Source organism: Muscardinus avellanarius (assembly GCF_963383645.1).
Source record: "Muscardinus avellanarius genome assembly, chromosome: 3".
Classification (NCBI taxonomy): domain Eukaryota; kingdom Metazoa; phylum Chordata; class Mammalia; order Rodentia; family Gliridae; genus Muscardinus; species Muscardinus avellanarius.
Genome location: NC_137788.1, coordinates 92,446,306 through 92,471,261, shown reverse-complemented (window position 1 = coordinate 92,471,261; position 24,956 = coordinate 92,446,306). Strand labels below are relative to the sequence as shown.

The following is a 24,956-nucleotide window of genomic DNA, read 5'->3' as shown; positions in this document are numbered from 1 at the left end:
TAAAAAGTAGTGCTGGGGGTATAGCTCAGAGGTAAAATGCCCCTGTGTTCCATCCCCAGTACCACAAAAAGAAATCTATTATCAAGATTTCTTAAAGAATTATTTCATAAACTGTTCATTCCTGTTAAGATACTCTGCTTGCAAATTAATGGAGACAAGGATTTGCTACACAAAAATTTAGATGCTAGATAATTTTACTGAATCAACTTTTTTTTAAATCAACTTATAATTATGTGATTTACTCCACTATTAAAGAGAGTAATATTTATTTCTAGAGATTTCTGAAATTCAGTGAGATGCATAGTTAATAGAGTCTTTCCTATCTTACTCCAAATGAATGGATATCTTAGAGAATAAGAAATTACAAAGTCTTGATATTTAAATCTTAGACCTTCCAAGATTAAGGGTGGAATTGAACATTTTATGTAATATATAGCAACTATTTGCTAGCTTGACATTCAAGAGAGACCATCATTGTACAGTTACAATTGAACATTGATCATCCTACATCTGCATTAGCTACGTGGCCATATTTTAATTTATCCTGTATTTCTTGTGCTACTACATTGTTACAAAACCAAAACATATCTACAGGTCATATATTATTTAGGGATTTGAATATGATAGTTTATCAGAGCCTGTTTTTTCCACTGAAATTTCCCTGGAATCTTAATTGTGCTATACAATTCAGTGGATGTTCAAATCAGAACTGATGTCAACAGAGCACTGGGTAGCTCCAAGTAGGATGAGGATTTGAATCTGAAAGTTCAATTTCTTAATCTTGGTACTTATTAGAAAAACTTAATGTAAAACATTTTGCTAATAAATGTAATTTTTACACAAACACAATCTCCATTTTTTTTTTACTGGTATATTTTATAGAGCAGTTTTTTTGTTGTTGTTGTTGTTTTAACCCATGGGCTTTCCACTTCCAAGCTGCAGTCTCAGACCTATTTTATATTTTGTTTGGAAACAGGGTATCACTAAGTAGCTGAGGCTGGCTGCAAACCTGTGTGATTCTACTGTCTCAGCCTTTCAAGTACTGGGATTACAAGCATGTGCCACCATGCGTGGCTCTAGAGCTGTATTTAACACTTTTATAGTAAAGAAAATAGAAATAGGCCATGCAGAGACTATACATATGTTATGTAAATCAAATTAATAAGTAAAAACCCATTAACACATGTGTACTTCTTTTGGTTTTGAAAGAAGTATATGCTATTATTTATGTAATCAACATTGACAGAAAATGTAGTAAGTTTTTTATAATGCATGTGCAAATTTCAGAAGAACTTCTGTTTACACAGTTTCTCTTTGGTTTTCTTGCATTCACTTTGCTTTCCTCTTGTAGATCTCCATTGTTTATAGAAAATTGTGATAGTATAGACCTAGTTGATACAGCCATAGATTACAAAGGTACTTCCATCAACTCCACATTAATCTTGGTTTTGTAGTGCATTAGAGAATGAAGTGCCCTTTTCATGCCTTGTTTACTAGAGATGCCAATTTTACTTGGCAACTCCACCATTTTCCAGCTGTGGAAATTTTTATAACATTACTGAATCTAAATATTTATAGTACATTCGACTTATCATAATAGTCTCATTTATTTACATACTGTCTTACAACATTGAATATGATTAATATAAAACATTGTAAAATATCTTCTGGAAAAAATAGTGCTTTTGGTTTCTTTACTAAATTTTCCAACTTCTTTCCAGTACTATATTTTATGGCTATTAAACACCTGGAAAAAGAATTTACAGTGGAAAATTTGACAGCATTCCATTTAATGAAGTCAAATACCATAAACAGAGTAGTAAGTAGTTAAGAAAACAATATTCCTCTAAAAAATATACACTATTTATTTACTTATTTATTTATATTTTTATATTTTTGGTGGTACTGGGGGTGGAATCCAGAGGCTTTCTACCTCCGAACTATACTTCCAGACCTATTTTATATTTTATTTGGAAACAGGGTCTCACTAAGTTGCTGAGAGCCTCACTAAGTAGCTAAGGCTGGCTTCGAATCTGTGCCATCTTCCTGTCTCAGCCTCCCAAGCATGGGGATTACAAGAGTGCCCCACCATGTCTAGCAAAATATACACCTTTTAAAAATACAATTTATATAATAGGTGTGTGTGTGTATGTATGTGTAGGGGTGTGTGTGTGTGTGTGTGTGTGTGTGTGTGTGTGTGTTTAAGCAATAGCTTCATTAATTTGTTATAATTCCTATATATTTATGTGTAAGTTCTAGGATTTTTAGTACTAAAAAGATATTTATATATATCCCTTAAAGATATTTCATTAGGTTAAAGGACTCATAATTCCATGTGGTTAATAGTAGAGCTGGGAGAAAATTTAGGAATTAAGTTTTCTGAATTGAGAAAACCAGTGATGCCCTCATTTATATAGCTTATGCATTTAATGATGTCTCATTATTATTTTTCTTTTTTGGCAGGCATTGAAGATTGAACTCAGGGTGATTCTACCTCTGAGCTATAATCTTAGTCCTGTTTTTTTTTTAAATTTTTTTTATTTTGAAACAAGGTCTCACTAAGTTTCTGAGGCTGGCCTCAAACCCGCAATCTTCCCATCTCAGCCTCCCAACTACTAGGATTTATAGGCATGTGCTCCTATGCCAGGTTCTCGTTATTTTCTTAAACAAAGTAATACATTTACATATCTCTTTGTTATTCTTGATTTTTTCATTAATAATAATCCAGATGTTACTACTCAGTGTTTTAAGTAGATCAGCTGATATTTAAAGCATGCTGTCAATATGTTTTTTTTTTTTTTTTTTTTTTTTTGGTGGTACTGGGTTTCCTGGAAGCCCTTCTATCTCCGGGCTACACTCCCAGACCTATTTTTACATTTTCATTTGGAAACAGGGTCTCCTAAGCCAGCGCGCGCGGCTGGCTTCGAACCTGCGCGATCCTCCTGTCTCTGCCTCCCTAGTGCGGGGATTACAAGTGTGCGCCACCACGCCTGGCCTCTGTCAGTATGTTTTAAGGACTTGCATTTATTTGCCTTGAGCCTGCCTAGAATCAGTAGACACTGACAATATTAATAGAAATGTTGAAAAAAATCTCAGAAACAATATTATTTAATTAATTGACTATATTGCTCATTACATATAAGAAACATTTTTAAGTATAACCATTGTAGACTGCATAGGTGCATACATTGCTTTCTGGATAGAAACATACTCTTTTTGATTTATTTCAAGTTTCATTGAGAATTAACAATTCTAATTTGGCTGCTACTTGAATATACTTCCATGTTACAAGTACATTTAAAGCACATTTTCAGTGACAATGAGTTAATCAATAATTGAATAAAATTGCTAAACAATTTGAATAAAGTAACTACTCTGAGAGATCAGTAGAGAAATTTCTTTTTGATAATATTTGATGGGATTACAAATTAGTGCAACCACTTTGGAAAACAGTATGAAGGATCCTCAGAAGAAGGGGAATAAACTTACCATTTGATCCAGCAATACGACTTCTGGGTATCTACCTAAAAGAAAGGAAGCCAGACTACCAAACAAATGCACGCGTATCTATGTTTACAGCTGCACAATTCACCATTGCCAAACTCTGGAACCAGCCAAGATGTCCATAAATAGATGCATGGATTACAAAACTGTGAGATATGTACGCAATGGAATTTTACTCAGCCATAAAGAAAAACACAATTACATCATTTACAGGAAAATGGATGGGATTGGAGGACATTATGCTAAGTGAGATTAGTCAGTCACAAAAACTAAGAAATCGGATGCTTTCCCTAATATGCGAAAGCTAAGGAGAAATGGGTAACAGGAGGAACTCTATGTGAAGGAGATTCTATAGATGAGCAAATAAGGCAACTTAGGGGATAGAGGGTGGAAGAGGAAAATTCTCTAAAGCACATTATTTCCTTAAACAAACATATCAAAGTCAATCACTAAGGCAAACATGAGAAGGAGAGAGAGGGGGGAAGGGAATGGGTAATGGGTAAGGGCTACTTGGGTGATGTGTGCATGTATGTCTCCACCATCTTTTATCCCATGAAGATGTATAACTACAAGGCATTTTAATTTAAAAAAAAAGCATGAAAAAGCATTTTCTACTTCATGTCAGTAAATTCGGGGGGAGTGGATATATTTATTTATTTTTTGTAGTAATGAGACATTCTAGATAAAGATTTATAACAGGTAGTTGGCAGCATCAATATTGCTGATCCTAACCCAACCAATGGAGACTATAGTGGCCATAGGCAACAAAGAGCAGACTTACAAATAACTAACAGCAACAACTCCAAATAACCACAATTTAAAAAAGAAATGCCAGTAATAACAAATAACAGTAGAAACAACTGAAAATAGAAAAAAAACAGCATGGAATATGATTTCCAGAGCTACTATTTAAAATGTTCAACTTTCAATAACCACTTTGCCTGTCTCAAAATTATGAGACAGGCAAACATACAGGAAATTATATACAAGACAAAGGAAAACAAACAAACAGTAGTCACAAATACTAAACTTTCCCCCAAATGGCAACAAATCAACAATTTTATGTATGTTAAAATAACTAAAGGAAACCATGACTAAATAACTAAAGAAACATATGATAATCATGTTTTACCAAAGAACAGCAATAAAGACGAAGATAAATGAACAAAGAACCAAATAGAAGTTCTGGAGTGGAAAATATAACAGAAATGAAAAGTAAATGAGAAATGAGAGACATGCAGTAGAATCTTTGTAAAGACATATCAACAGTCTTTATCAACATAAATAACAATAAATAAAGTTGACAAAGTTTTAGAGTCTTAAGACAAACAGGCAAAATAGGATCCCCCAGGAAAAGTAGAGAAAGGGGTGGCAAGAATATTTAAATAATGATAGCTTATAATTTCTCAAAATTAATGGCATGTTTATATTCACTTCCAATAATTTTAACACATTTAAGTAGAATAAACTTGCAGAAACCTATACCTAGACACACTATAATCTGTCCGTTAAAGACAAAGACAAGGGAACCTTCAAAGCTCCCACTGTGAAGTGACACCCAAGGAATTATCAAGATGAATGGCTGATTCTCACCCAGACACCACAGAGAACAAAAAGCAGTGGCATAGCATATGCAAAGCAATCTGGAGCAAAAGGAACAATGTTGGAGGTGTAACATCACATGAGTTCAAATTATACTACAAAATAATAGTAACCCAAAGAGTGTGGCACGGGCATGAAAACAGACCAATGGAACAGAAAAGAGAGCCCAGATAGAAACCTGTAAAACTTAAATTTTTTTTTTTTTGCTTTTTTTTTTTGCACTGGGGATTGACCCAGGGTCATTTTACCTTAGAGCTACTCCTACCCTTATTTTACTTTATTTTTTTATTTTTTGTTTTCAACAAACTGTGGGAGGCCTCATTAAGTTGTTGAGGCTGGCCAGAAACCTGCAGTCCTCCTGTCTCAGCCTCTCACATGGTGGGATTACAAGTGTGGGACACCATGCCCGGCATAAACATGTACACTTAAAACCAATCAATGTTTAACAAAGGCACTGAAATACATATTGAGAAAAGGACAATTTCTTTAACAAATATTGCTGGGAAAACTGTAACCATGACTATCTCTCATCATATAAAAATCAATTCAAAGTGAAATATTTAAAAATAAGATGCAAAATTTGGAAGCCATTAGAAGAAAACGTTTTATGACTTGGTCAGGAAAAGGAATTTTCGGGTAAGATCCCAAAAGTACCAGAAACAAAAGCATAAATTGACAAAAGGGATTCCATGAATCTAAAAAGCTCTGTAGGGCAAAGGAACAATCAACAGATTGAAAAGCCAATCTAAAAAATGGGGAAAAATTTTGCAAAGTATGCATCAGAAGAGTCTAAATAGCCAAGAATCTATAAGAAACATAGGCAACTTAAGCAAAAATGAATAACTGGATTATAAGATGGACAAATGACTAAAAGGTTTATTTAAAAAAATAACCTGAGATGTTGTGCACATATATGAATATATCACTTTGAGTTTCTCTAAAAAGTATAATTATATTGCACCAATAAAATCCTAAAAATCTTAATTATCATTAGTGATCAGAGAAACAGAAATCAAAACCACAATGAAATATCTATTTAGAATGGTTCTTGTCAAATAGACAAGAAAAAAGGCAGCAAATGCTGGTAGGAATGTGGAAAGAGAAGAACACATGCACTATTGATGGGAACATAAATTAGCCATTAATAAAAAACACTGGATTTCCTCAAAAATATGAAACATAGAGCTACCATGTGATCTTGCAGTCTTCCTATTGGTCATATATATAAAGAAAATAAAGTAGTCATGTTGAACAGAGAGGACACTAAATTTATGTTTCTGTATCCATAATGCCACTTTCAATATTTTGTTTATAGTGCTTTTCAAATAAATACTTGTTTATGAGTAAATTAATGTTGTGGTATAAAGTGCTATAAATTCCTTCCTACTCCTCAACTTTAGAGATTTTTTTTTAGTTTAATGTCCACATTTTTATCAGGTTTTAAATAATTTTAATTGATAATATATGGGGAAAGCTAAAGTGATTTTAAAATTATTTTAAATGGAATCAGGGGTTCTATAAATCAGACTGTATGCTCATACGTAAAGGCCTTGAGTTTCCAAGTTAAATAGATATCTGTCTAGACATATTCTGGGCCTGGATATAACTTTGAAATTAATATGGTTATGAACAACACATTTATATCAAATTAGTTTCATGTGGAATTAGACCCATGTGGAAGCAATCACCTTGCTTTAAGAGCAAAACATTTGGATTTTTCTTCTATTTTCAAAAATTTCTGAAATCAAAACTCTTAGATAATCTTGTTATTAATAAGTAAATTTAGTCAATCATTTTTTTCTTAATAAAATATACATACCTCATACTTTTGTATTTATAATTTGGATTTTTCGTTGTCTACATTTCTCATCTTTGTAAGTAACGATTTATTTTGATGCTGATTCTGGTAACTGAACACAATTTTTGAGTGTATATTTTTCACTTAAAAATTTTTATATAAATTTGCTTAATATGCCAATTTAGTGTAAGTGGAAAACATCTTAGTCTTTTAATATTGGAATTACATAAGTAAGGAAAATAAAGCAAGCTGGTTGCTTTTGGGGATAAAAAATTGTCCTTTTCTCTGCAGATGAAGCTAAGCTTACTTGAAGAGTTGGCTTATTGTTTGACTATTGGAACATCATGGTAGCTATAGCTAAGTTTCCATCTCAACTCATTTCCCTTTGTCTTGGATAAACTCAATATATGATTCGTTCTGACTATCAATTTCGTAAGTTACATTTTTGTTAAAAGCCTAATTCATTGCTAGGCATGGTAGCGCACGCTTGTAATCCCTGCGCTTGGGAGGCAGAGACAGGGGGATCCTGCAGGTTCAAAGCCAGCCTCATTGGCTTAAGAGACCCTGTTTCCAAATAAAATATAAAATAGGTCTGGGAGTGTAGCCTGGAGGTAGAAGAGTTTCATCCACAGTACCACCAAAAAAAAAAAAAAAAAAGCCTAATTCACAAAACTCACAGTGGTGCTGACCATTATAACTACTACCAAGAAAAATCCCCTTTCTATATCTGCCTTGTTGCAGTGCCAATGGAGGGAGTGACAGGTGACCTCCGCTGGAGCATGCTGTGTGTGACTGGTAGAATGATGCCTTGTGCAGACACTTTGTACATAAGGCCTCAGGGAGGATTTTCTAGATTAAGGGAGAAGGTAAATTGGAATTTTTAAAAATTTGGTTCTTTTTTTGATGGGGTATGGAGGTATAGTATTAAGCTTATGCTCTAAAACAACATGTATAAAAACCCCTTAAGTAGTGTGTGTGTGTGTGTGTGTGTGTGTGTGTGTGTGTGTGAGTGTGTGAGTGTGTGTTGGTATACATCTGGTAATTAAATCTTTGTCTTCTGGAAATTAAAAAAAATTTATATATATATACATATATATATATATATATATATTAGAATTATATTTCCCTTTCTTACATTTAAATCTTTTTTATTGTGCAGAGTTAACTGCAAATGCAGTACAATGAAATTTAACAAATATATGAACATACTATAATCTACATAACAACATAGGATAACAGTTTAAGATTTGTAAAACAAAATAAGTGTTTCTTTCTTGGTCCTATGAAACTATACACTGAGATCTAAGTGATTTTTCTTTTCCAAATTTTTTTCTTTGCAGTACTGGGGATTAACCATAGGGGGATTCTACCTTCGAGCTATACCCCATCCCTTTTTTTATTCTTTATTTTGAAAGAGGGTTTCACTAAGTTGAGGAGGACCTCACTAAGTAGCTGAGGCTAGCTACAAACCTGTGATCCTCCTGTCTCAGCCTCTCAAATACTGGGAATAAAAGTGTGTGCACCTCCATGCTCAGCTCAGATATAAAAAAAAATATGACATTATCAATATCAACACAAAAATATTTATGAGTAGAGAAGAGGGTTGGACTTGGAGGAAAACACACCACCTGCAGTGTGCATGTATGTATCTGTCACTTTTCATCTTTTATTAAGATGTACCAATAAATATGTTGAAAACAGTTTACATAATCTTAGACAAGTTTTGTTCTGAACGTGCATATTTGAATATGCTGACCACATACGTGTCTGTTTCGTTGCAGGGGGAGATCCAGCAGTTTCTGATCACAGGTGACCCCAAGGCAGCGTACGACTACTGTGAGCACTACAGTCCAGACTGTGACTCTTCAGCAGCCAAGGCTGCGCAGGCTCAGGAGCCTCAGATAGACGAGGTGAGAACCCACAGGTCGGCAGGTGCTCCCGTGGCAGTGATATGGATATGGTTTGCAGTTTGAGGACTTACTCAGTTTTAATTAAATCGTACTTTTTATTTCCCATTCTTTTAGCATTTTTAGGAAGAATTGACTCAAAGGTACTTGATAATTTTTTCCTCTTGTTTAGGCATTTTGAAAATTTTATTAGAGATATCTCAGATATAGCCGGGTGTGGTGGCTCACGCTTGTAATCCTCGCGCTTGGGAGACGGAGACAGGAGGATCACGCAGGTTTGAAGCCCAGCTGGCTTAAAAGACCCTGTTTCCAAATAAAAATACATATAAAAAAATAGGTCTGGGAGTGTAGCCTGGAGGTAGAAGGGCTTCCAGGAACACCAGTACCACAAAAAAAAAAAAGAGATATATTTCATATATATTATGTATAGGAGCATCTTTCATTTTGGAGGGGTATATTTTCTAATAGCCATATTTCTGCCCTTAGTATTTGAATGACTAGCAGGACTTCAAGAGAAGGTTAATATAACTTCTGGTGTACTTGCCATCCCTCAGATCTTTGACAATACATGCAGATGAGAAAATGGCATTAGAATTATCTTAAAGTTTTCAGACTGTGTTGAGTAATTAGATTTGTCCCCCTATTTCCTACAGAGAAGTTTAAAAGCAGGTTAACAGGAAGATTTATTTTTAAGTGGAAGAAAAATATTTTTTGATTATTTTTCTCAGTATTAAAAATTTTTAATTTTAGAACATGGGTAGAATTTTGAAAAGAAACCAATGCTGCTCTAAAAATATCTCAAATAGTCCTTGCCTCTTAAATATACTATTATTTGGTACAACCTTTTGTATTTTAACTGTTTAGAACTGGATAAGGTCTTAACCTTTTGATATGAATTTGGGTTACAATTGACAATATAAACTTTTGAAATATATTTTTGATAACTCTTTATATTTAAGGTATAATAGTAAATTTTGTTGTACTTTTTCCCCATTATTTAATTTTTTCTTAAAAACAAAAAAAAATAATACATCTTAAGAAGCCAACAGGAATACAAATCTGAGAGAGCAAAGATGAATTGCTTGGATACTTTGTTTTCTTGTTTCATAGTTCTCAAATGCCTTATTCTTTTCCCCCTAATGGTTCTCTAAATAAGTTTCCTGTCAATTCCAAGGTAATAGGTGAAATATACACTCATTTTAAGTTTCTATGGCTGACATGTTATGTGATGAATTAAGAAGTTTAAAATGTATAGCATTTATCGTGTATGTTCAATTTTTATGAGGTTTACTTTCCTCCTTTCTTAAGAAAAATAAGGCTTATTCTTTAAGCACAGATATAACTTTGATATTTTGAAGAAGGAAGGTACATATTTTTTAATATATCACCTTAGGTGTTTTGTTCTCACATTTTATTTCTATTCTGTCAGGTAAGCTGAGTTATTTTAAATAAGAATAATTTTTGTTCATCTTAAGCTCACTTAAAAGTGAACTTTCCTTTGTCTATTTTAGTTATTGAAATGTACATTTACCTTGCTGTTGAGACGTCAGACTTGCTTTTGCTAGAATCATTTGGTGAGAATAATAGCACATGATTATAATAGAAAGTGCAAATATCTTGTTGATTAATGCAGTTATAAATATAGCATATGCTATTTCTATACTAAATTAAAACTTTTATTAATTTTTTAGGGAGGATGTGCTCTTACCTTTACCCTAACTCTATAATGATATTTCAATAACAAGACAAACATTCCATCCTAGTATTTAAAAAACAGCAAATCAAGTTAGTAAGTAGTCATATCAATTTTTAATTACAACTATTGATATGTCATTGTATGACAATATGCTTTTTAACAAATGGATTTTTAGGTATTCTGTCTAAACAAAATAAGTGATGTGATATTATTTGCCAGTAAACAAAAAAAATAAAGTGCAATATGTAGCACCAATCATACATGTTGTGCTTCATATTGCTTAATTTCTCATTAATGTTTTTGTGAAATTGAATATTTATTGCCCTAATTTGAATTAATAAATATCAATTTATTTTGTAAACTAACCGATATATGTTCCTTCCAACTTGTAATTTTCTTAACTTAGAATCTCTAAATAACATACCCTGACCCTTTCTTTTGTTATATTTTTTTGTTTTTGTTTTTTGGGTGCTGGGATTTGAACCCTGGGCCTCATACATGCTAAGCAAGTGCCTTACCACTGAGCTATATCCTTCGTGCCTGACCCTTTCTTTCTTTCTTTCTTTTTTTTTTTTTTTTTTTTTTTTTTTCCTGGGGATTGAATACAAGGGCATTCTTTCTCTAAGTTGTATCTTTAGCTTTTTTTAAATTTTGAAACAAGGTCTTGCCAAATTGCTGAGGCTGGCTTCAAACCTTTTATCCTCTTGTCTCAGCCTCCCAACTACTGGGATTACAAGCATGCCCCATAACACCTGATTCCCTAGTCTACTCTTAAAGTTCAATTGTCTCTGTATTTGGCACAACATTGCACTGCCATTTTTAAGAAAATGTATATAATGTAGGTTTCAGTTTATTGAAAACATCATAAAAATTTAATTTTACTTGAACCTACATGAGGTTACTTATATGGAAGCATAATATTAAAACTATGATGGCATGTGGATGTTCTTATGAGGTTAAATTTCCTTCCTATCGTATATGAAATTAGATATTAAACTTTTATGTGATTCCTTTTTAATGGTATCAGACATACTATAATGTCTTATATTTAAAAGTCAAGGGACATTCTTTTCTATAAAGGATGAAAGATGAAAATTAAGCCTCCCATAAAGGTATCACATTAATAATCTTTTCATTCAATATTTATATAAGCTAGTTCTCATAGATGCACAGGTTGTGATTGATACCACTATATTTCTAACAAAGTGAAGAAAAAAATTTATGACATTTCCAGAAAAAGATCCTTCTTATCATATATTCTAGTTTTTGCCAGATTTCTCACAGATAAGAGTTGAGATCATCTCATCACAACATGCCTTCTTGCACATATTCTTCCAACTGATTACAAGCTTTTTCTTATGTATTTTCAAGAATTAAATTATAAAGCAAGAAGGGAGAGTCATCTATAAAAATACATTAAAAGTTTTATGTAGACCAGGAATGCCCTAAGTCCATTGGATGCCTCAAAAAAAGGAATATTCTGCTGGGCGTGGTGGCGCATGCTAGTAATCCCCGCCTTTGGGAGGTGGAGACAGGAGGATGGCGCAGGTTCGAAGCCAGCCTTGCTGGCTTAAGAGACCCTGTTTCCAAATAAAAATATAAAATAGGTCTGTGAGTGTAGCCCACCAAAAAAAAAAACCAACAAAAAACATTCTTTGCGGATAAAGCTATAAAGAGAATAGAAGCCAACAGTTATTTTTATTGACACTTGAGTAAACTAAAATAAAATCTTACTTTAGTGCCTGAGGAAGTCAAGGTACTCTCAGTTAAAATACATTTAATTTGACCATATTTACAATTGGTCAAATTTACTGTTAACCTTTACTGTTTTTTATTTAATTTTGTTGTTGTTTTATTATTCACTGTAGATAGTTGCACATGGCTCTGAAAAGTCTGCCTAATTTCAAAACTCTGTAGCATATCATAGACTAGTAAATATGCTTTTTTTCCCTTCAAATTGGCAAACAGTAGTTTCAGAAATTGAGTGCTTTATGTTACAAAGTGAATGGTTATAATTATAGAAAAATGGCTAATTATATAATACTTAGTCTACATTAATGGTTAGTTAATATGAAGCTACATTTTCTACTATTTTTATGAAGTTATTAACAGTACTTCAGTAAATTTTCTAGAAAGAGTAGGCATATTATTTTACTTATAAATATATATATATAAACCAAAAGTATTTAATATTATTTGATGCTTTTATCTATTTTAACAAATTCTACATAAATTTTGATAAGAATAATGTTTGTTGAATTGCTTCTAGTATATATCATTGAAAATGAAGCTCTTACCAAGGGGATAAAATTATAATTCTGCTTACTAATTTTATCACATTGGAATTTTGACAATCATAAAGAATACTAAAGGAATGTCTGTGTTTATATTTCAAAATGGCCTTTAAATCATCTAAAAACACTCTTTCTAGTGAAGGCATCTCATCAGTGGCCAGCTGTACAAAATTTTTGTGCTATCAGTTTGAACATGTCTCATTAAGTCGGTAAAATTTACACTCATTTACATAGCTATGTCTAATACAATTTATTAGGGAACACTGTGATCACAGTTTTCCGAAAAGATTGATAGTCAATAGTTATTTTGCTGGCAGATTAAAAGGGATTGGTTGAGGTGCCAAAAGAGTTCTAGGTGGGACATTGGAAATTTACCAAATACAATACTTAGGAAATTACATATATAGGTTGCCTTTACGTTTATATGTTTATATTTTAGAGTTTTTAAGATAGGAAATTTATCACTTATTTTTACATATATAGGACCTTAGTTGTCTTACAGTTATTTTAAGATTAATATATTTTATAATAACATTCCTGATTAAAAATTAAAAATTTCATTAAGATATTTAACTTTAGAAATGAACACATTATTTTCCTCAGCATTCTCTATATATGGTTTTCATTCATTTCCCACTACTAAGAAGCATGGTATATATTGCTCTTTTCCAATGTAAATTTGGTTAAGTACTTTAAGATACTAAGAGCTATTTTCATTTTACAGTAGCAAACCTGTACCTTTAATGATTGAAACAATATGCTAATTATAAATATATCTAATTTTGAAACTTAAAACTTCACAAATATTTTTTTTCATTTTGAATTTAGATAAGTCTCTAGGAAATTAAGTATGTCTTAATATACTTTAGATATAATTTTCTTATTGATTATAGTCTTCTGAATATGATATATATTTATTTATTTTATGTTCTTTTATTATCTTTCTCTTATCTCTCTAATCTCATAGTAGATATGAAAGTCCTTATATTTTTTTAAACATATGATTCAATATAAAGGTACTCAGAAATTACTGTAGAATTCTCATTTAGGAATCACACAGCGTGTGTGTGTGTGTGTGTGTGTGTGTGTGTGTGTGTTACTGGGGATAAAATACAGGGGCTTTCTATCTCTGCGCTACACTCCCAGACATATTTTATATTTTATTTGGAAACATGGTTTCACTAGTCGATGATAGCCTCACTAAGTAGTCTGAGGCTGGCTTCGAACCTGTGTGATCCTTCTGTCTCAGCCTCCCAAGTACTGGGTTTACGAGTGTGCGCCACCATGCCTGCCTTTTCACATAGCAATTTTTAAAAATCAAAACTAACACAAATATTTTTACAAATTTTGATTTTTACAAATCAAAATTAATTCAAATATTTAACAGCTATGCCCAAGAACATAAATGCTGTGTTCAAATTAATATTCAGTAATTAAAAGTTTGAATCATTATTCACAACTTTTAGTTTACCCACACTCCTAACCACTATTCTGCTCTTAGAAACCCTGCTTCCTCATTCCTATGTTATTATACTTTCTTTTAGATAGTATAATACTTTTACATAATACAAAATAACTTTTAAATAACAGTATTTTTCTGTCTCTTAACTTTTATGATAAGTAGAAGTTAAGAAGAGGATTCCCACTTTGTTAATAGTGTTATTTGCCACTAACAAAATTGCTTGATATTTTTCCCTTTACAATGTAGTATGCACCTGAGGATATAATCGAATATGACTATGAGTATGGGGAAACAGAATATAAAGAGGCTGAAAGTGTAACAGAAAGACCCACTGTAACTGAGGAGACAGTGGCACAAACAGAGGTAAAAACAAGGATGTGTCTTTGTATGTGGTGTCTGCTCTTCGTCATGCTGTCATTTCGTATGTTGGCTGTTCCTCAGAATTATAACAAACCTTTCATCCAACTGTTTTTCTGTGAAATAATAGCTGTGATTTTCATTCCACAGTAGCTGTCCTGAAAGAATGCTGCCCACATTGCTTCTGCCACATTGCTTCTTCCTTTCATCCATCTTTTTTTTATTCTTCCGTCCCTATTTTATTTATGTTTTCCATTCCATCTTTCATCACATTTTACAGAGAAAGAAATTCAGTTTCAAAAAGAAGATGAAGACAGTGGCCACTAACTCAAAGGAAAAGTCCAAAAAGTTTACACCCCCCAAATCTGAAAAATTTGCATCAAAGAAGAAGAAAAGTTATCAAGCAGCAGCAAAGGCCAAATTAGGGGTAAAGGTAGAGAAGAAAAAGCAATCAAGATCTATCCTAGATAAGCTGGAAGATCTCTGATCATGAGCCATAGTCTTACCCCAACTAGATGAATCCCAGTTCATTTAATACTATAACCCTATAATGATTTTCATATACACGAGGTTACCTTACATGTTTACTAACCATTTTATCTTCTTAATTTATCTTAGGCAAATGTTGTTGATGATTTTCAAGAATATAATTATGGAACAATGGAAAGTTACCAGACAGAAACTCCTAGGAGGGTATCTGGATCCAATGAGGTAATGCACATAGGTAGCTTTAAATCACAATTCATCTTTTTGAAATGTGTATAATATATTTTGCCATACTTTGTCCTGGAAGAATTCATACTCTGAAACATTCAAAATTTTATTCTTTGACTAAGGTAAGAAAAGCAATAGCTTTAGTTAACTATTACTAAAATCTGCCCATTTGATCTCTGTCAATTCAGGTTTTGCATGACTGCTTCATGCAAATGCTAAGTGCTTCAAACTGAATTGGCTGCTATCACTTTCTTGATTGCTCTTAGGTCTGAGCAAGCTTTTCAACAATACTCTGTGACAAAGAGTGTTCACAACATGATCTTTCTGTGATTAAAATCCACTGAGGTGAAAATTGTATCATCAATGGATACAATAATAATTTAATCCATCTGACTAATAATCATGCATTTTAATGACAACAAATATTTTGAGAGAAGGTAGTTTTATCATATTTTAATAGCTATTAACATTTTCAACTTAATATAGTGTTAATTATGATTAAATAATATATCTTAAACATGTCCTTATTTTAAATGAAAATGTTTCAATTCAAATAGGTAAAAACTAGGCTTCCTAAATTTCGATTGTATTATGAGCACAAAAATAAAATCAGTAAACAACTGAATTTCTTAACTCTGTTAAACATCTGACATACATTCCTCAAGATTTTATCAGAAAATGAGTATAGGGAATGTCTGGGTAATTTAGTTATTTGAAATTTTATAAAAAGTGTTCATTTAAGATGTGAATACATTTTAAGTTTCACAGCCTCAAATAACAGATATATCTTAACTGAAGATTTTTATTTACTTACACAAATGCATTCAGATTTCAGTTCAGGGCTATGAACATAAAATAATTTGACCCTTGGTAGTATGTAACCTCTGTAGAAAGTATGTTTGTGTGTGTGTGTGTGTGTGTGTGTGTGTGTGTGTGTGTGTGTGGTGTGTGTGGTGTGTGTGTGTGTATGTATATATATGTATGTATATATATATATATACATACCTATCTAATAGTACAAAATATTATGATTTATTGGACCTTTAATTTTGGTTAATAACTGCATTTCCATACATCTTAATTCATATGACTTTATATACTCTTACTTAATATTACTCTATCATCTATATTTACTGTCATAGAAAATGTTACTTAAAATAAAAGTAAAAAAGTCACAAAATATTTTAATCAATTGAACATCATCAGAATCATAAATGAGCATAAAATTCACATGATTATATGACATAGAATTATGCTACTTATAAGGAATTACTTAGGAGAAAAATATTATGGCAGGTTTATTTTCTATACCTATATCTCTGAGGAAACATTGATATGAATTTTACTTTTAATGTTATTAATAAGAGATTAACCAGTAATTTTACTTTTAATGTTATTAATAAGAGATTAACCAGTAATGTTTTCTAGTACATTGTCTTAAATTTTGAGAAAAATTTTGCATTTTATATACTTTAAAGAACTCTTTTTGTAATATTACTTCTCTTCATATATAATCTTTCATAAACATTACAATGGTAAATCTCTATATTGGCATTAATCTTATTTCTGTGCTTAAATATTAAATTTACATGATTTGCTCTTATAGCAATTGTTTTTCATAATGATGTTCTATGACACTTAAAAGAAAATTATTCTATGAATTTTATTGTTCAAATCTAAGTAAATATGAAATTGATTATCAAGTTTTTTCAATGGAAGCAAATACACATGTCAGCTCCATGTGCATATTTGCATTTTATTTGAAAAAGTGCTTTGAAAGCAATATTTCTTTGTACATACCAGTGTACAAATGTATTTCTTTCAGTTATACTGAAAGGCTACCTTTCCAGGCCTTCAGTTTTGCTTACACAGTAATAAAATCTCCTTTTGCCACATGCCTTCAAGCTGTAATTACAAATGCTTACTTTGCTTTATTAACTTCATGTTCTTCAATTCCTTGCAACTTAACTTAATAGCCAACTCCAGTTGAAGAAGTTTTTACTGAAGAGTATCTAACTGGAGAGGATTATGATCCCCAAAGGAAAAATTCTGAGGATACACTCTATGAAAACAAAGAAATAGACGGCAGGGACTCTGATCTTCTGGTAGATGGAGATTTAGGCGAATATGATTTTTTTGAATATAAAGAATATGAAGACAAGCCAACAAGCCCCTCTAATGAAGAATTTGGTCCAGGTGTGCCAGCAGAAACTGATATTACAGAAACAAGTGTAAGTCGGCACTATGCTCTGTGTCGTTGTGTGTCTTATTTTGGGGACGTTTTCATATTCATCTTGATGTCTTTTCAGGATTTAAATACAGATTGATTTCTTATATCAGTTGTGAGCTCTTACCACTAGGCCATCTCGATAGACTCTTCCTAACGGGAATCTTCAGCAATTGTTATCTCTGGCCACTCTACTGGAGTCTTCATTGAAAAGTATAAACTTGAATAATTGTACTTCAAAATTCTTTATCATTGATACGTTTTAAAATATAGGCATTATTATTCTTTTTCTGGGGTCCTGGGAATGGAACCCAGGGGCAGTCTACTTCCAAACCACACCCCCAGCCCTATTTTTTATTCTTAATTTTGAAACAGGGTTTCACTGAGTTTCAAAGGGCCTCACTCAGTAGTTGAGGCTGGTTTTGAATCTATGTAGCCCTCCTGTCGCAGCCTCCAAAATGCTGGGATTAAAAGCATGCGCCACCACACCCAGCATGACATTATTATTCTGAGTACCAAATATATTTAAAAATTTTTAGACTTTATAAAATTTAATTTGGTGGCATTTCTTAATGCCTTGGAATAATTATTGAAGCTACAGATGTCTTAATCTTTCTACAGTATGTCTTAAAGAAGCAACTGTTCAATCTCATTCTGAAATTCAGGAATAATGTTTATTTGCACTACTGGAAACTTTAATGAATTTCTATTTTTAAAAAGCACACATTTGCTGGATGTGGTGATACACCAGTACTTGGGAGGCTGAGGCAGGAGGATCACAGGTTCAGAGCTAGCCTCAATAATTTAGTGAGGCTTTCAACAATTTAGTGGGACATTGTTTCCAAATTAAAAAAAAAAAAATAGGGCTATGAATGTAGCTCAGAGGTCAAATACCCCTGGGTTCAATCCTCAGTACAAAATTAAAAAACCAAAAACAAAACCAAAATCAAAAACTTCAAAGTCTCTGGAGCCTCTTTGGAGTTCAATGTGGAGATTCCTCAGAAAATTGGGAATGGATCTACCATATGATCCAGCTATACACTCCTGGTTTTCCTTCTAAAGGGACTGGAACTAGAAAATCATAGTAATCTATGCATATACATTCTTATAGCACACAATTTACGATAGCCAAATTATTGAACCAACCTAAGTGTCCATCAACAGATGCATGGATTACAAAATTATGGAATATACACACAGTGGAATTCTACTCAGCAGTCAAGAAGAATAAAATAATGTCATTTGCAGAAAAATAGATGGACCTGGTAAACATTATGTTAAGTGGGATTAGCCAGTCACAGAAAGTTAAGGGGGCATATATTTTCTCTCATATGAGGAAGCTAGGGAATAATTGAGATACCAGAGGGACTTCAGATAATGGAAGAGAAATTTCAGTGGAGCTAGGGAGGTGGTCTAGGTGTAAGAGAGGAGGGAGAGGGAGAATCAGTGAAGAAATCACTTCCATCAACATTATGTGTATAATATGAAAAAAACCAATGTCAGTCTCAGCACTGTGTATGGGAAAGGGAGGAAAGAGGCGTGGGGAGGGAGCTAGGGAAAGCCCACCAATTACCGAAATGCATTATGATGTGAGACTATAATGCACCAGTAAAACTATAAAAAAGTAAGTGAACAAACACTTATTTTAGTAGGTTGTTTTAAAATGCATTTGAATAACTATATTTCTTTTTTGAAAAATCAAAATAAGTTTATTTACTCGAAGACATTTTGTTTGATTTAAATTTTGCTCAACAGATAAATGGCCATGGTGCATACGGAGAAAAAGGACAGAAAGGAGAACCAGCAGTGGTTGAACCTGTAAGTATTGGTATGAATACATTGTAAAGGTTTGTACTGCTGTTTAATTTATCTTATGAACCACAATCATCTTAAGTTATTGTGTATGTCCTTGTGTTATAATTGAAATCCTGATGTCCCAATGTTTATAATTTTCCATATGTAAGCCAGTAATGCTTTTTCTGGTAAATAAAATTTCAATAAACTAAAAAATAAAGAGATATGGAATTCTAAAATTTGAAAGTGGGTAAAATTTGTCTGGTCTACTTCTCTCATTTTACAACTCAGGAGTTTGAGATCCAAAAGTTTAAATAAAAATTTTCAGGTTTCAAGTGTTTGATTATTGAGATATAACATAACTCTAGCTCTTCTAAATTTTAGTGTTATGATTATTACTCTAATTCCTTTGATGGCATTTTAAAGAAATATTTTTGAACACATATTTGTTTTAGAACATTATGATGGTAAGAATATTTTTTCAAAACCCATTTTTTCTTCTGTGTTTTAAGAAAGCTCTAACTCCAAAGTAAATTTTTAAAAAAATTTTAATTGTATTACAACTCATGTTATTGATAAGGGACACATTTTTTTCTAAGAACCAATTTTACCTTTGCTCCCATGACCAGCTACTTGGGAGAACTAATACATCAGAACTGTAAGTAGTAGTTTTAACCATTTGCCTCAGAGCCATGAAAATTCTTTCAGAAACTGCAAAGATATAAGTAGTTGAAAAATAAAGAAAAAGATACAACTCTGTTGCCTGTTTGCACCATTACTCCTGAATCTGAGGAAGCTCCTAGAAAGTTTCATGATTTTTTTTTCCAGGATAGATTTTTCCTTGTTTTAAAAATTTAACTTTTAAGTGATATTATAATTTTCAACAGTCCAAAGTTGCTGTAGAATCATAAACCTTTTAGACCTGAATTCTAGCCTTGAAATAGCATTTTGTTCCCTAGCTTATCTCAAACAAGTCATTTGCCTGGACTTTATTCCCTTATCGCTGAATTAAAGTGCTTAAGTGTCATGTACTTCCATTCGGTCATTCATGTGGCAAATACTTAATTACATCCCCATTCTGTGCCAGGCATTATTCTGAGTGCTAGGGAATATGTAGCCCAGTGCCTTTTCTTGGGTACCATATTCCCTTTTGCACTGTCATTTGTCAGAATATTCCCTCCCTGATGAGTTTGTAGATTCTTAGAGAGCATTCAGTATTGTCTCTTTATCATTTTAGATTTCTTCTTATTCCCACACAAAAATGTTTGTAATTGATTTTTTCTAAGAGGAATAGGGAGTTTGCTTTTTAAAATATAATGGCATAGTGCTTTCTTATAGACACTTAGTTAATAGGTTGGGGGTTACATTTCTCTGGTAAAGATTTTATCTTTTTCTTTTTTTTTGCTATAGGGTATGCTTGTTGAGGGACCACCAGGGCCAGCAGGACCTGCGGTATGTAAATATCTTTAAGATTTTTTTGAAGTATTAAATATAAGATTTATATTACCTTATTGGATTTCCATATCTTAGACTTACTTGAAGGTTAAATTCTAGATGCAAACATTTGTTCAGAGGATCTGGTGGACTTAAACTACTTTCCTATTTAACTATCCATGTGCTATTCTTTTAAGAACACTGGGACTAAATTTTGTTCTAAATATTCTTCTTCCTTAACTATCTTTGTATCTTGTACCCAATTTTCCTCTTTCTACTTGAAAATGATAAAAGTAAAAAACATTATTCATCTTTATATTCGGGGAATAATTACATCTCAGTGCATGGACTTGAGAGTTCTAAGTAGACTGCACCTGTCTTATCTGACTTGTGCATGGAGTAATTATCAGATTCTATTGTCATTTCTTGATAAGGCCCATGTCACTCATTGTGCCATGTTTCTCAGGTGGTTGAGCTGATTGGGATCTTTTAAGAAATTTTTATTGTTACGTGTGTGTGTGTGTGTGTGTGTGTGTGTGTGTGCAGTTAATTAAATTTTTGTCATCTGAAATAATGTAAAAAATATAGGCTTTTAAGTGCTCCCCAAAGAAAAGATGACTGCTTTCTGCGTCTTCAACTTTGCTGTCGCATATTGGGGATCTAATCGAATGAGCATGCCATTCTTACAGAACTGGGAACAGACTTCAGCTCGGGGACTTTACATTGGCAAGCGCTCCCTTCCTGTTTTCCTTGGGATGTGTGGCCTCCACCCTGTGAGCAGCTTCATAGAGGAATGGTTGTGTTTGCTACAAAGTGGTTCCTATATGTTGTCTTTTCATAGGAAGCTAAATAGGACAATTGTTTGGGAGACAAGTGTATATTTATGAAATATAAATGAACTCTTTTTTGATTTTAGAAGGATGAATTTGCTTGAATACTAACAAGATTAGGAATTGACTCAGATCTCAGATCATGGTATTTTTATTTATTTTTTCCTCTGTAGGGCCTTATGGGTCCTCCAGGTTTACAAGGCCCCTCTGGACCTCCAGGTGACCCCGGCGATAGGGTAAGTGAAGGGCCATCTCATTACAAAAGCATGTAACAAAGATTAAAATATATTCTTTAACATTAAAAGGTTAAATTATATAACTTTAATATATTTCCTGTGGGTGGAAGGTGTAGGGATAATTTTTTATTAACATTTCAGTTAACTGTTTAAAATGTTATAAAAATGTGAGCATCTAGATTATTATTTATGGTATACATAGTAAGCCAGTTTTATTTCCAGTCATTTCCCATACTTAGATGAGCCCACTACATTAGTTTTAGTTCTTCAAAATTGAGTTCCAGAAATATTTTCCACATAGGCATATGCTGTTAGAAGGAGCCTGAATTGTACTTTGATGACTACATTCTGGATTCCTTGACGCAAAATATCATTTGGGTTAAGTCTCTCCAAACACTTCCTGTAAAATACTTTTCTCGTATTTTTTTTTTTTTTGAATAGCCAATAAGTGCTTGTTTTTATTTTATTGTGTCTGTTCTTTTTAAAACATGCTTTTGTTTACAATAGATTGTACAATGTACAATAAAGTACATTGCAATTATACATTATGGTGGATTTCAGTGTGACACAAACATAAAGCACACGGCACTGAGTGTATTTTCCTCCATATCCTGGTCAGCTCCACGCTTCTCTCTCCCTGTACATGTTTCTGAAATTGGTAATTAATATCTTCAAATATTGCCTTAATATTATTTGAACTGCTTTCTTCCTCAGTCCTCCTTTTCCTTCTCCAAACTTCCTCCCACAGTCTCCTCCCATATTCCACAGGTCAGCCTCCACATGTTTTTCAAAAGACCCTTTAAAATTCTGTAATGTATTGACTTTAAAACCTTGTCCCTCGCTAAAATTTATCTCCACAATGTGCTCTAAAAGTATAGATATAAATGACCTAATGAACTCCTAAATGACCTAATGATCCTCCTGTCTGAGCTTCCCAAGTCCTGGGATATCAAGTGTGGGCCACCATCTGGTCGACTATTTAAATAGATACTATTTAAGTTTCTACTAAGGGTTATTATTATAAGTGAAATTAGCCAGTCTCAGAAGATCCATGGTTGTATGATTTCTCTCATATATGGAAGCTAGAGAGAAAATAGGAAACTTAAGTGACTTTAATAAAATGGAAAGAGACCTGGAGACTCCTAGAAGAGAATAAAGGAAGGGAGTATGGGAGGAGACAAAGGATACACTTGTTTTTGTCAGACTGATTCTCCCCCAAATGCATAGAAACTCATGCAAATTGAGACTGCAAATAAACTTTTAACAGAACTTATATCTTAGTTGGATAATATTTAATAAGCAAGCATTTTTAAAATCTTCTATTACCTGTGCAGAAATACAACTCTTTCTAGGCTTAGTTACCACAAGGAGAATAACCAACAAGCAGAGGGCAAATGAAAATTAGATAATGCAAATTTATTTTATTATGAATTATTCTGTGTCTAATAAATTTTATTATTTTTTTATTTTGATTATTCTATTTACTTTCCTAGGGCCCCCCAGGACGTCCTGGCTTACCAGGGGCTGATGGTCTACCTGGTCCTCCTGGTACCATGTTAATGTTGCCGGTATGTGGGTGTTTTTTTTTAAATTTTTTCTAAAGTTGATTTGATAACCTGCCAATATGTTTATGAAAAATACTGTTACAGAGTAATATTCTTAAAAAAAACATTCTATGAGGTAGAGATATAGGAATCAAAAAGTTTTGAAGTGAAAAGAAATTCTACTAAACAAAATTCTGATAAACATCAGTCTCAGCATTTAATGTTCATTATTTGGTTACACTTTTGGCAATCAAATTTTTTTCTTTTTTCTTTTTTTTTGTGGGTCTGGGAATGGGACCCAGAGGCATTTGACCTCCGAGCTACACTCCCGGCCTTATTTTTTATTCTTTACTCTGAAACAGGGTTTCACTACGTTGAGGAGGGCTTCACTAAGTAGCTGAGGCTGTCTGCGAACCATGATCCTCTAGTCTCAGCCTCCCAAATGCTGGGATTACAAGCGTGCGCCACCACGCCTGGCTGAAATTTTTAAAAATAATAATAATCATGGTATTTATCCTGGGTTGTTGGCAAAATGTATTTTATATTTTATTTCAAAGGATATTAATATACTTTTTAGCACAATATAGTTAAAATGTGTGTGTGTGTGTGTGTGTGTGTGTGTGTGTGTGTGTGTGTGTTGCTGAGCATTGAGCCCCAGGGACAGTTTACCTCTGAGCTATGCACTCCAGTTCCCCCATTTATTTTTGTTTTGTTTTGTTTTTGAAACAGGGTCTTGCTGGGTCACTGAGAATCTCATTGAGTTGCTAAGGCTGACCTCAAACATGTTATCTTCCTGTCTCAGCCTCCCAAGAACTGGAATTATAGACATATACTATCATGCTCCGCTTAGTTAAGACTTTTAAAAGAACATATATTATTATTCATTATTTATTATTCCAAAGTTATTTGCATTACCATGAGAGTCCTTTGGAAAATTTTAATTGCCTTTCTATGGAAAATATCTATTAGATTTATTCTTTTACATGAAGTTAAATTTTAAGAAATAATTGACACTTTGCGTTTTGAATTAACATTAAATAAAAGCTTTAGTACTTTATGGAGAAATATTAGCAAGGATAGGTTTTTCTAGTATAATTGCACCGGATTGGACAAACAAAAGAACAACAAAAACAAAGAAACCTTAATCTTATAACAAATTATGGAGTTATGGATTTATTTGAACTTTTGTAAATTTCATCATTTTAAATAAGTTTTTTTTCCTAGTGATTAAGACAACTAATTCATCATATTTGGTCATTTTTGAACTTCTTTATGTTCTCTCTTCCTAGTTTCGTTATGGTGGTGATGGTTCCAAAGGACCGACCATCTCTGCTCAAGAAGCTCAGGCTCAGGCTATTCTCCAGCAGGCTCGGGTAAGAAAAGATAAGCATGATTTCCCATAACTGGACTCTGTGTTAGATATGTGTGTGTATGCCTGTGGGAAAGAGTACCACTATGAACAGAATACATCTGAATGGTATATGGCGTGTAGGTGGAAAAGAATGTTAAAATCATTTTTTTGAGGAGTGATACTTATTAATTGAATATTAAATAATT

At 32.8% G+C, this 24,956-nt stretch overlaps 1 protein-coding gene across 5 annotated transcripts in view; it reads left to right on the top strand.

The window, feature by feature from the left end:
• Positions 1 to 24,956, top strand: part of COL11A1 (collagen type XI alpha 1 chain) — a gene marked incomplete at both ends in the record, with an annotated part of 228,661 nt that overhangs the window by 67,432 nt on the left and 136,273 nt on the right. The window contains 10 exons of one of the 5 annotated variants that reach the window (XM_080693163.1): positions 8,686 to 8,814; positions 14,510 to 14,626; positions 14,901 to 15,053; positions 15,239 to 15,331; positions 17,311 to 17,565; positions 19,317 to 19,379; positions 20,766 to 20,807; positions 21,793 to 21,855; positions 23,349 to 23,423; positions 24,689 to 24,772. In XM_080693163.1, the coding sequence (XP_080549289.1) occupies positions 8,686 to 8,814; positions 14,510 to 14,626; positions 14,901 to 15,053; positions 15,239 to 15,331; positions 17,311 to 17,565; positions 19,317 to 19,379; positions 20,766 to 20,807; positions 21,793 to 21,855; positions 23,349 to 23,423; positions 24,689 to 24,772 (1,074 nt within the window). The remainder of the gene's footprint in view (positions 1 to 8,685; positions 8,815 to 14,509; positions 14,627 to 14,900; positions 15,054 to 15,238; positions 15,332 to 17,310; positions 17,566 to 19,316; positions 19,380 to 20,765; positions 20,808 to 21,792; positions 21,856 to 23,348; positions 23,424 to 24,688; positions 24,773 to 24,956) is intronic. The other 4 variants (XM_080693164.1, XM_080693165.1, XM_080693166.1 and 1 more) reach the window with 4 other exon arrangements.